The following is a 12,794-nucleotide window of genomic DNA, read 5'->3' on the forward strand; positions in this document are numbered from 1 at the left end:
CAGGCATGTGGGAGGCGCGAGGATAACTTTTGGTATGGTTCCTCATGTGCTGTTCATCGTTTGTTGAGATGAAGTCTCTCTCAGCCTGGAACCCTGTGTGTGCTTCTGCAGTGCTGGGCTTGTGTTTTCTGGTGATCAAACTTTCCATGCAGACCCTTCATTGGCTGGGCTGTCTCCCCAGCCTTATTCTTTTCTTTTTGATGAGATTCTGCTGTGAAGCAAGGTTTGTTGTTTCCTATGTTAAACCAGGTTTGCATAGAAGGATCCTAACAAGAAAACTGGAATGTTCCTTTGCTTCTGTGCCACAGCCAGGGCTCTCGTCACTGCTTTAACCTTTCTTTGTTTTCCTGATGTCGCTCACATTGCTCACGAATAAGGAAAAAATCCTTAAAGTGTCATCTGGGCACGTGTGTAGAGGATGCCAGGTTTTTTTCTGGGCAGCGTGATGAGTAAGGCTGAGTAGAATGCTCTGTAGAATGGAGCTTCTCTGGTGGGGTCAGGCATTTTGAAATAGAGTCAGATGACAATTTGGGTGCTGTCCAGACTGTGTCTTGACTTCTTGTTAGATCATGGTTGTGAAAAGAGAGAGTAGGCTGATGCCTTTCGTTGGCTGAAACCAGGGCTGAGAATGAGATGCTGTCTAAATCATCAGAAAATAAACTCAGAAGGAAAACCCCAGCAGGAACACGTGTGTCACCGTGATGCTAAGGCATCGTCTTTTTTTTTTTTATGTGATCTTCTATTACTGTATGGTAGTTATATGTAATGGTAGATTTCATTAGGATGTTTTCTTCATGTTCACAAGCAATTTGGTTATATTCACCCCATTGCTTTCTCTTGTCCCCCTCCCTTTCCTCTTTCCACACAACTCCCATTCTACTTTCCTCTGTGTGTGTGTGTGTGTGTGTTTTAGTATAGGATCATGGGTGAAGGTTTATTTACAGGAGCATGGGCACCTTACCAGTAGCTCCATCACTGGAGGAATGTCTCTATCTCTCTCCTCAACTTTTAGCTGTATACAAATCCTCAGAGAGGGGTTAGGTGTGGGGCCTCACATGCCCCTCCCCTTTTCATGACAGTGTTGACAATCTCAATCTTGTATAGATCTTGTGCAGCTAATCACAGCTGTTGTGAGTTCAAGTATACTAGCCATGGTATATCTAGAAGTTAGAGGCCCATATCTTCAAAGGTCTACCCTTCCTTTGACTCTTACATTCTTTTCTCCACTTCTTCCTCAAAACACCTTGAACTTTGGAGGGATTGGCATGGGCATTGGATTTATGGCTGGGCATTTACCAGTCATTTGTTCTCAGTACTTTGATTAGTAAACCATCTCTCAGGAGCCCCTGTTCTTTGCAGGGCTGGGGGCATATTAGCATGAATTAGTTAATCTTATTTACTGCTCACTGTGTAGGGTCTAGAGCACTTCTCTCTTCCCCCAACTGCTCCTTCACTAGCCAAGGACTCTCCCTTGACTTACCATCTTTTATCAAAAGCCTTTCTTCTTGTTTCTACATTGACTCTTCCTCTTCAGGCTATTCTCAATGTATAAGTCAGGGTTTCAGTGTGCCCCCCACCTTGACTTGCAACTAATACTGAGAAGGCCATGTATGCTCTGCTCCCACCACTCTTGACCTCACTTCCTAATGCTCTCTGCCTATTCCATCTGAGCCATACTGGTTGCCTGATTTTTTTCCTTAAGTACACTAGGCATACTTTGACTTTAATTCCTGACACTTTCTTTTTCTCCTGCCTGCAAAGTATTTTCTCTACTCTATTTTCTCTTACTGCATAATACTATATTTAGCAGCTTAAAACCATCCAACATATATTTATTTATTATCTCGCAGTTCCTGTTTGCTGTGCGCCTGGCATAGGTGGCCTAGCTGGATGCTGGTGTCAGGCAGAGCTGGAGGGAGTCTCCTCTGAGACTCGAGGTTCTCGTCTAAGCTCCCACAATTGTTGGCAAAATTAATTTCCTTAAAGCTTCTCTAGGACTGTGGCAGTCAGATTCCTGAAAGGCAGCAGGAGCCAGTCTGTGACTCCAGACCTTCTCTGAAAGGGCACCCCTGACTGGTCAGGCTCACCAAGATTCCTTCCCTTTTGATCTTGAAGTCAACATTACATCTGCAAATGCGTTCTTCGCCATGTGATGGGATGTAATCCTAGGGATAGCATCCCATTACCATAGTATGTTGGTTAGGAGCAAGCTACCCCCACACAAAGGTATAGTCTCATATAAGGATGTGGGTTAGTGTGTGTCATCTTAGAATTCTCCCTAACATGCTTTGATATCCACATAGCTTGCTTTCTTATGCTGTTGTCTTTGTTCAGCCTCAGAACGAATTCATATTATATATTATTATTTTCTTGGTGACAAAGTGAGTTACCCTATTTTGTTTGTTTGTCATGTCTGTCCCCTGGAATGTATCTTGTAAAAATATTGCCGCTCTGAGTTTTGTTCCCTACTCCATCTTCTTGGTGAGGTTGTTGCCTGAACCAAGTAAGCACTCATTGAAAGAATGAGCGGACTGCCTGACTCTACACCAGTGTTATTCTTCACAGGTTCTTTCTGGAACGGTGTTTTCTACAGGTTCTAGTTGTCTTTGGTGAATTGCTCTAGAGCCCAAGCAGATGATCCAAATATTACTGACTCTAAGCTACGCGCTTAGTGTTTTCTCTTGGGCCCTGTGTCTGGTTGGCTGCCTGGTCCTGTTGGTTTGTTTCATTTCTGAGCATCCCATTCAGTAGGATAGGATGACTTATCGCACTCGAGATAGATCTGGCTTCCATGTGTCTGTCTGTCTGTCTGTCTAGAAATATTAAGCTTTGTGCCAACATAATGAGTACCGGAGACAAGTCAACATAAAAGGAAAAAGGCTTATTTTGGTCAGAGGTCACAGTCTCTAGCTGGTCTTGTTGTCACCATTGTGGGATCAAGTGTCAGAGAAGCCTGTTCATGCTATGGTGCCTGGAGGAAGGGGTTGAGGAAAGAGACTAGCATTTTAAGATCCACTTTAAAATCAACTCCCCAGTGACCTGTCTTCCTTCCACTAGGCCGCATCTCTTGACGATTCTCCTGCCCAATCAGCAGCACTCACTGGGACCAGTTAGTTCTTGAATGTGTGCACTTTTGTGGACATTCATCTTCGGAGGTGGACTTACCTCACGGCCTGCCAGTTTCCCTGTCCAGCCGCCATGCTAGCTTTACAACTTGCCTTTACTATGTAGACAGTTTCAGTGGCACTCAGTGAACTGACATTCTTTTAAAGCTGACCATTTTCCAGTTCTCAGTTCAGAGGATTTGAACCACAGTGCTACAGTGCTGTGTAGCTACCCTGTCCTGAGTGGCTGTCATTGTTTACAGAATCAAGTAGGAACCGTGTTCCCACCTTGGCCAACTATCTTTCCAACCTTGCGTTTCAATAACAAACCCATGCAGGTGGTCTGTACCCCCACTCGGAACAACAATTCTTCTTCATCCAAGCAGGGCTCCTCGGACAACTTCTTTGCCTTTCTGCTTTTTTTTTTTTTTAAAAACTCCTAAATATATTGAGTCTTTGCACAACAGTAATCCCTGTCTGTTTGAAATGTATACTCAAATTGCTGTAGTACCAATTAGCTTTCTATACTATTGTATGTGGCTGCATATTACTTTTAGTTTGTCATGCTCCGGTCTGTCTGTCCAAGGCTGTAAAGTACGTGTACTAGGTAGCTACAACTTTGTCACAAACCACTTCCAAACCCCATGGCTCAGAACAGTCTTTATGTTATAGTTCACATACCCAAGGAACCTGGGGCTTTGGTGATCTTGGCTAAGCCCATCTGGGCTCTTCAGAGCTGTGTGGCTTAGCTAGGGCTCAGCTCCAGTCGAAGCAGAGCTGGACTTGTTAGATGGACAGCTCCGTTCCACAGCTCTCATTCTTCTCTAGAGAGCAGTAGGCCAGCCAAGCCACATTCCTCTCTCAGCGGTGCCAGAAGTACAGACTAGGCAAGACCTACTGACACCTAGGCTGGCACACATTAATCTCAGCTTCCAAGGTCAAAACAAACCTCATGACTGACCTCAGAGTCAATGAGTGGGGGAATATACTGCTTCTTATAATAGGAAGAACTGCAAAGTCGCATTCCAGAGGTGTGGATGTGAGAAGGAATGAAGACTTGGGTTTTTTGAGACTTGCCATGTACAGGGTGGAGTCTCCTTTGCTTCTCTCCGGTGCCAGCCCTGCGCTGCATGCTCATCTATCAGCTAGCTTCCTGTTGCAGTGTAACAAATTACCCCGGATAAGTAGCTAAAAACATTATTGTTATCTACTCATATTGTACGGCTGGCGAGAGTGAGCTAGGTCGTGTTTGTTCATCTCTGTCCTAGGTATTGTTAGTGAGACTTGCTAGTGTGGCCATAATCTGACTGCAGCATCTAGAATTCACATGACTGGCCCTTCAGCTGCTGTTTTTAGCTGTCTCCATATTATGTCCCAAACCTTCTCTATTTACAGTTTCTCCAGCAGAGTAGCTGGATATTTTTTGTTCTTTCATGGCTAATGCATGATTTTAAGAACATGAAGCTACAAGCAAAGGCCTCTGGACATAGATTCAGAAGCTGCATACAAATTCTGCCTCATTCTATTGATCAGCAAACCACAGGGTGAGCCTAAATTGAGTAGAAAAAAAGAATAAGACACACAATACATTGTAAAAAGTCACGTGGCTGTTGGAGACTATGCTGTCCATCCCCGGAAACACCCTCAACAATATGAGATGCTCAGAAAATACTTGAATAAATGTTTGAACAAAACAGTGGAGTAGAAGCAAAGTATCAGTGAGAAGCATCCAGGAGTCAAATACAGTAAAAATGACAACATCTTTCTTTTCTAGCTGTCTTCATACACCTTGATGAACACATCAGATTATGGATTTCCTGAGATTCGCTGGCATCAAACAGCAGATTTTGGCTTTGTCCCCAACCTGAAGATGCCCAATACTTTCATGGCTGTTGCTATGGATCTCTGTGATCGGGACTCACCTTTTGGCAGGTATGCTTCCCTCTTCAACTTTGCTTCACCAGTGAATATTCTTGCCTATTGTCTTTCAATATGATGTTCACTTGTAATGGGATGTATTGGACTCTGGGTTGGAGCTTAGATGTACTACGTATCAGTCATCTATGCTGGGATGTGCTGCAATAATCCAAACCAAAGTACACCTCCCCCAATACAGAAACTGACCAATAAACCAACCAAGACCCCCTTGGCACCCACCTCAGGGCTTTGATGCAACAGGAGCTTATGTCATGCTCACACTCAGTCAAGCAGGTCAATAGAGACTTTGCTCATTACAGTTGTTCACAGATCCAGAGCAAAAGTCTCCAAAGACCTGGGACGTAGCTTAGGAATAGAGTGCTTATCTAATGTGTCCTAAGCTCTTGGTTCAAGCCCTAGTATCATCCCTAAAGAAATGACTCTCCAAGCTTATCTTCCTCCCATCATTACTTTTAAGTCTTGTATTGGGAAGTAAGTACTGTCATCTGGAAGCCACGTGTCTTAGTGAAGGTTTCTGTTGCTGCTACAAACACAATCACCAAAACTGTTTGGAAAGGAAAGGATTTATTTCAGCATACAATTCCACATCACAGTCCATCAACAGAGGGAGTTAGGGTAGAAACTGAAGCAGGGCAGGAACCTGGAGGCCAGAGCTGATGCAGAGGCCATGTTGGAATGTGCTGCTTATTGGCTTGCTCGACCTGCTTTCTTCTAGAACCCAGGACCGCCAGTCTAGGGTGGCATCACCCACAATGGGCTGGGCCCTCCCACATCAATTATAAACCAAGAAAGTGCACCACCTCTTCTCCACAGGCCAGTCTGGCAGGGGCATTTTTTAACCGAGGTTCCCTCTTCTCAAATGACTCTGGCTGGTGTCCAGACAACTTAAAACGTACTACACAACTGAATCACTAAACTAAATCATGGATATAATCACCTTTGGTGAGAATAGGCTGTGGAATTGTAGTATGGACTCAGGGAAGGCTGGAATTTTTGTTGTCAGCACCAATGAATATTGCATACTAGCTGTAGGATATAGTATTCCAAATATGAAATGGAGCCTGATATATGACCTTTAGGTTACAGAAGGAACTTGATCTTATTTATTGAGGGAATAAATAAAAGGCAGACAGACCTGAATGATGAACATCTGGTCAGAGGAAAGATGGCTTTTAATGGCAGGCAGTAGATGTTAGCTGTCCTGGCTTGGGTTATTGCGGCACATCCCAGCATAGACGGCAGATGCATAGTGTACCTAAGCTGCAACCAACAGTCCAGTCCATTCCCTTACACTTCACCCTTCTCTCTCCTTTTCCTCCTTCTCACCCTCAGTTGCTGTAAGGTTCTAAACCCATCCATCTCTCATTATCGCTCACTGTTCTGAAGATCACTAGCCACTGATTATTGATTTCAGCCAATTTTAGTCTTTCCTCTTTCTTTGCCCCTTCTTTTTCCCTTCTTTTTCCTTTTTTTTCTTTAGCATTTTGAGACAGACTCTTACTGTGTTGACGAGACTGGCCTTGAACGTGTGATCTTTCTGTCTCTGCCTCCTAAGTGCTGCTCGTACAGGCATGTACTACCATACCCGGAAATCCTTTCCTCCCTTTCTTCCCTCTTCTTTAAAAAAAAAAGATTTTAGAGACCAGAGAGATGCCTCAGTGGTTAGGGACACTTGCCACTTTTCCAGAGGTCCCCAGTTTGGTTTCCAGAACCCATATGGTGGCTCATAACTCTCTGTAACTCCAGTTCTAGAGGATGTGACACTCTCTTCTGGCCCCCACGGGCACCAGGTGTGTATGTGAGGCAGACATACATGCAGGCAAAACATATGGGCACATAAAATAAAAGTAAATGAACCTTTGAAGAATTGTTACTTTATCCCTACTTGAGTGCTTTGAAAACTCTGCCTTATAACATGTGGTTATTGTTGCGCTCAGTCCCATCATCCTCCATGTGTTCTTACACTGCAGCATCCACCCTCGAGATAAACAGACTGTGGCCTACCGACTGCACTTGGGGGCTCGAGCTGTGGCTTATGGTGAGAAAAATTTGACCTTTCAAGGACCACTACCTAAGAAGATAGAACTCTTGGCTCCCAACGGGCTGCTCAACCTCACATATGACCAGGAAATCAAGGTGCATAGGCAAGATAACAAGACATTTGAGGTGAGAATAGCGGGGGGGGGGGGGGGGGGAGGGTGGAGAATGAGGATGGGTTTATGTCTGTGGTAGTGGGGAGTCTTTCCCCCACCGAGGCCCTGTGATGTTGGAACAGCTGCTGGTGGCTGGGGTGGTGAGCTCATCTCGAAGGACAAATGCAAAACTATTGATCCATTAATTTGGACACAAGTTTGATACAGCAACCAAGGGAGGGAAAATCAGCCCCTAATAAACCATATTACTTTCCTATTTCCTTTCTCAGGGCAGCCACCTTTGCTCAGAGAATGCCCTTATTCAGACTTTATCTGTTAAATGATCATTGCTCTAAAAGAATCCCCTAAACCTTAGCTGTCTTTTTTGTTGCACTGTGCTAAAATCTGAAATTCTCAGAGTTTAGCATCTGTTTTGAAAAACTTAAGCTGCATGATTCCCAGCTTAGTATGAACTAATGTAGTCAGTCTGACCACTGATTGGAGATGAATTAGAATCTCTTGTAGATGAGGGAAGAGGCTTTCCTAGATGCCTCGTCTTTGGGAAACCTGAGGACACCAGTTTGGGAGCTGAGGTGTGAAGAGGCACAGTAGGAGATGATAATCGTGACAGGTGACCTTTGTGCAGGAGTTTAGAGCTGCAGCTCTCAGGGGTCCACATGCCTCAGAGGCCTGGTCAGTGTCTGTCCTCTGCTAATTTCCATGCGGGCTTGATGTGAATTTAGAGATTGTCAAGAAAGCTCTGCACTCTCCCGTTGTTAGCTGGTGGTCTGCCTTTCATCTGGCCCTGGAACCAACTTTGGTTGGTGTAAGGGTAGAATTTAACCTTTAGGTTCCGGGTAATTTGTCTTCTCTGGATTGCTTTCTAATGCCCAAGGTTCAGCAGCCATGGTGGCTCTGTGTCCTATCTTACTGCATCCTCCTCTGGGAGTGCCAGAGAGCCACAGCTGAGTTGCTAGCTCACTCACATTCTGGCTTTAACATCTGGAGGGAGACATCAGCTGGACAATGCTCAGGGGTCCAGTCTCTGAATGCTGGACTATTGTTCCTTGTCTCCCCAGAAAATTAATATTTTTCAATGGGTTTTAATTACTTAATCAGTTGAACATTAAAATTTCTTTTTGGTGCTGAGATCAAGCCCAGGGCCTTGTACATGCTAGGCATAGGTGCTTCCACCAAGCTATACCTTTAGCCTACATGAACACTTACTATTAACCTGTGACTCCGTCACCAGACCCATCTAACTGCTCTCTGGCTCAGAGTGGCTTATTTTCCCTCCTTTCTAGTATGTCTGAAAGAGTGGTTCTCTGTTTGTTTTTTTTTTTTTTTTTTTGTTTTTTGTTTTTGGTACACCCCTCTAACTTGCCTGGCCATTCTGTGTTTCTCTTATTAGATCTCCTGTTGCAGTGACCATCAGTGCAAATGGCTTCCAGCTCCTATGAACATGTTCTCCACCCAGACCCTGATCTTGGGTATCAATGCTTGTCTTGGCACCGTGGTTGCTGTTCGCTATGCCTGGACCACATGGCCCTGTGAATATAAGCAGTGTGCCATTTACCACCCTAGCAGTACCTTGCCAGCTCCTCCCTTCACTGCTCATATTACACACTAGATTCCTGGACTTAGGGCAGGGCTGTCAAAGGACATTCGACACCTCTTAAATACAAGGGCATTTAGGAGTTTAAATGACGACAGCTATGGCTTTTAAGGGCAATTATCAGAAGCCTCATTGAATAGCCCCCAGCTACCGTATGGCTCTTCCCATATTCTGAGATGAGCATTGACTAATAGACACTTGAAAATACTTATCTTTGTCTTCTTGTTAGCTCAAGCCTCTGGGCTGATCTAATTCTTAACTGCAACACTGGGCCTTACCACCACCTACTTCCCTGATATAGGGAGTGAAATGCCCATTTCTGTCCCTTCATCCAAAACTAAGAACCCTCAGGCATGCGAGAGATGTTGCAGGCCGCAGAGGCTGGTGCTTTGCGAGTTCTTTCCAAACCCCTGAAAATGGCTGGGGATGCTAAGTTGTTCCCATCTGTGGAACAGCTGTCTTTTGTGAAGCGTTACTACCTCATGACTAATCTTTCAGGTAACCTTAGACCATGTATTTGTATCCTCATTAAACTCCCCAAACTATCAGTATCCAGCACAAATCTTATTCTAAAATGAATCTTTGAGACATATCAGTCCTATGTTTAGGCATAGTGGCACATGCTAAGGACGGGCCTTAAGGAATAAAGAGAGAGGGCCCAAAGGGTGGAGAAATCACAGGCATAGGGACACATGAAGGTAGATGTACTTGGGGCAAATAGGTCCTTAAAAATAAGTTTCAGGTCCCTGAGAGCTAGAAGTTGACTAAGGCTAATCCCCATTGAAGAAAGAGTTTAGGTGAAAGAAAAGATCCATGATAAGAATGAGTGCAGGCAAGGCAAAGGTGATGCTGCAGTCTACCAGCTGATTAGAGACAGCTGGCAGCTCTGACAGTTGCATCTAGTAGACATTGGTAATAAGCCAAGCGTGCTGTGCACACCTTTAAGCCCAGCACTTGGGAGGCAGAGATAGGTGGATCTCTTGAGTTCAAGTCCAGTTGGTCTACAGAGCAATTTCCAGATTATCTAGAGAAACACTCTCTTGAATACCCCCCTAAAGAAATTGGAAATAAAAGTATTATAACTAGTGACACATCTATATATTCAGTCAGATTGTTAGCAAGAGATTTACAGTGTCCTTGAAGCATGGAAAGGGGTACAAGTGTCACCTGCACGTAGCTCTTTTGTTTGGTGTGAGAAGTGGGAACTGAAGCAGTGAGAATTTCTTATTATTCTGTGGGGCTCTGGTGTTACTAGAAGCAGCAAGATGTTGTGTCAGTTTATTTGGTTAAAAACAAAGAAAAAAACCCAAACTATATATTCTGCAAGGGCCCTTGACTTGTGTGGATTTCTAGCCTGCATTTAGTTCCTAATGCTGACCTCTCTGCATCTGGCCATATGAGAACATAAGCCCAGTAACCATCAGTTCTCAAGAAAAAGTCAAATCTACCTGCCCGGCCCTCTGCCAAACCCTGGTGTTAATCCCACCAAACAAGAGTAAGGACCGTTACCCAAAATTCTTTGGTCAAATTATGCAAGCTTTATTTTCTGTGAGACAGAGCTATCTCCCTAAAGTGGGGGTTTAAAGAAAATAGCATCAAACACAAGGAAGGGTTTATAAAGTTCAAAACTGCAAGACTACATGGTTTTCCAGGATTGGGGGATTTGCAGAGGAATGTTGGTTACATAGGAATTTAGCTGAACATTTCAAAAAAATTATTTGGTAGAACATCTTATCAGGGTACATTCAAGGTGTGAGTCAAACTCCATAGAGTAGGGAGCATGTCAAATTCCAGAAACAGGTTAAAGCATGGTCAAGCTTGAATTCTGCAGCAAACAAGCTTATTCTTATGAACTTATTCTTACCTTATAACAAAATGGCTTCCATACTTAAAATGAAGTTGGGCTGTTCATCATTATATATGTTGTTTTAATGTGGAGGCTGCCAGGAACCCCGAGCCCAATGTCCTTTAACACCCAATAATTGGTGCATACAGTGCAAACTTTGTTTCAGGTAAATCATGTGGCAATGAAGTCATTATGAATAAAATTTTAGTGTTTGAAAAGTTTCAAACATTGTGTGTAGATTGTGTATTTCCTCAAATGGAAATAATGTACAACTGTTTGAAAATGAATCATTTTCAATCATTTGGGTTAAAGGAGAGTGTAAAAACCAGTCCCGAATCATCACTCAAGGAGAAACACTGCTGTGCTGACTTTCGCCTGGCTTGTATTTCATATGATATCTATATCTATATATGTAAATATGTATACACACTATAGTTGAAGCCAACCTTTCCATGTCTCATATATTTTAGTGGGATGTGACCTTGAAAAGATTTAGGTGTTGACTCAAAGTTGTCTTTTTTGGGGGGGGGGAGGGAGGAACAGGGTCTCACTATACAGCTCTGGCTGTCCTGGAACTATGTAAACCAGGCTGGCCTTGAACTCAAGAGATCTGCCTACCTCTACCTCTGAAGTGCTAGGATTAAAGGCATGAGCCACTGCACCCAGTAATTTCCTAAATGCATGCAGCTAGAGGATTAAGGTTTGTAGTTCAAAAGTCGTGAACTTGTGCTAATCCACCAAACTGTAAAAAATGTCGTTGAGGTAGGATCTTACTTCTAGTCTTGGCTGGTTTTGAACTCACAAATCTGCCTACTTTTCCTTGTTGAGATTAACAGTGTGTACCATGTTGACTTAAAATGAAGCTTTAGTTTGTCTTTATTTGGGTTGTAATTACAATGGGCTGATACTTTTATATGGCAAAAGGAGCATGTTCTAGTAATTTGACAAAAATAAGACCAGGGTATTATTCTCTCTTCTTCCATTCTCGTAGATAGGAAGTTATGAACTTGGGCCCAAGTAAAGTACACTGATCCAGAAGTAGGTGCCACAGAAAGTCCCCCTCCTCCAACTTTGATGTTGTATGAAGGATCCAAAAAGTCCAATTGTGTAGAATACAGTAAAAAATGAGTCTGTATGGAGGAAGGGAACTAATCCTTAACTATGTTGTATCTGAACTTGTGTTAACATTGGGTACAAGTGCATTCTTTCATAAGGAACTGAGTTACAGAGGATATTTATCCCCTCAAAAGATGTGCGAAACTCGACAAAAATATATGGATTCCCAGTTTGGAGATAAGCAGAACTTTTCTACTGATACTGACAAGAAAATAAAGCCAGGGCCTGGGTTACAGGGGCTGGTGACTCAATATTCCTAACTAGGATTAGCATTTAGTGTATCGAGTTGTTAGACTTTCTGCTTACTTCAAGAATCAGCAGCTGCCATGAACTTACTTTGCTAATGCGAATCCCTCTGTGATGTTACAGTCTTAGGGAGATTAGGTCCAAATAGCTCTGCATAACTGTAGGGATATATTTGTATTTTGATAAATAAAGCTTGCCTGAAGTTCAGAGAGTAAAACAGCCACACTGGTCAGCCTTACAGACCAGTGGTGACACACTAGTTGCCATAGAAACTGGGCAGTAGTGGTGCATGCCTTGAATCCCAGCCCTAGAGAGGAATATAACACAGGAGGAGACAGCTCTCACAGTCTCATTCTGAGGATTCCTGGAGGCAGGATCACCATTTTGGACTGAGGTAGATGTAAGAGCCAGTGGCTGGCTGTTTTGCTTTTCTGACCTTCAGGTTGAACCCCAATTTCTGTCTCTACGTTTTTATTAATTGTGTTTCATTTGGCACCCAACATGGGGCTCGAACCCACGGCCCTGAGATTAAAAGTCTACCCTCTCCCTTTCACTTACAGTCAAAGCAAAGCAATTAGCTAAGAACCCGGGACAAGCTATCACCAGGCATCTTGAACTTTGACTTCCCAGACTCCCAACTGTGAGGAGTAAATTTGTTGTTTATAAGCTACCCAGAGCATGGAAATTTGTTATAGCAGCCCAACAGACTAAGTACGTTTACATAGACTTAAGTTTACTTCAGGGAGAACGGAGCAAAAGTGATCATATCCTGACTACAAGAAGATAAAAATAAGCAG

The 12,794-nt window shown here is 43.5% G+C and overlaps 1 protein-coding gene across 1 annotated transcript in view; it reads left to right on the top strand.

The window, feature by feature from the left end:
• Positions 1 to 10,879, top strand: part of Siae (sialic acid acetylesterase) — a 34,259-nt gene extending 23,380 nt beyond the window's left edge. Inside the window, exons 8-10 of the mRNA XM_057767062.1 lie at positions 4,879 to 5,036; positions 7,013 to 7,208; positions 8,586 to 10,879. Of these exons, the coding sequence (XP_057623045.1) occupies positions 4,879 to 5,036; positions 7,013 to 7,208; positions 8,586 to 8,804 (573 nt within the window). The 3' untranslated portion in view covers positions 8,805 to 10,879. The remainder of the gene's footprint in view (positions 1 to 4,878; positions 5,037 to 7,012; positions 7,209 to 8,585) is intronic.
• The last annotated feature ends 1,915 nt before the right edge of the window (positions 10,880 to 12,794 follow it).

Source organism: Chionomys nivalis, chromosome 4 (assembly GCF_950005125.1).
Source record: "Chionomys nivalis chromosome 4, mChiNiv1.1, whole genome shotgun sequence".
Classification (NCBI taxonomy): domain Eukaryota; kingdom Metazoa; phylum Chordata; class Mammalia; order Rodentia; family Cricetidae; genus Chionomys; species Chionomys nivalis.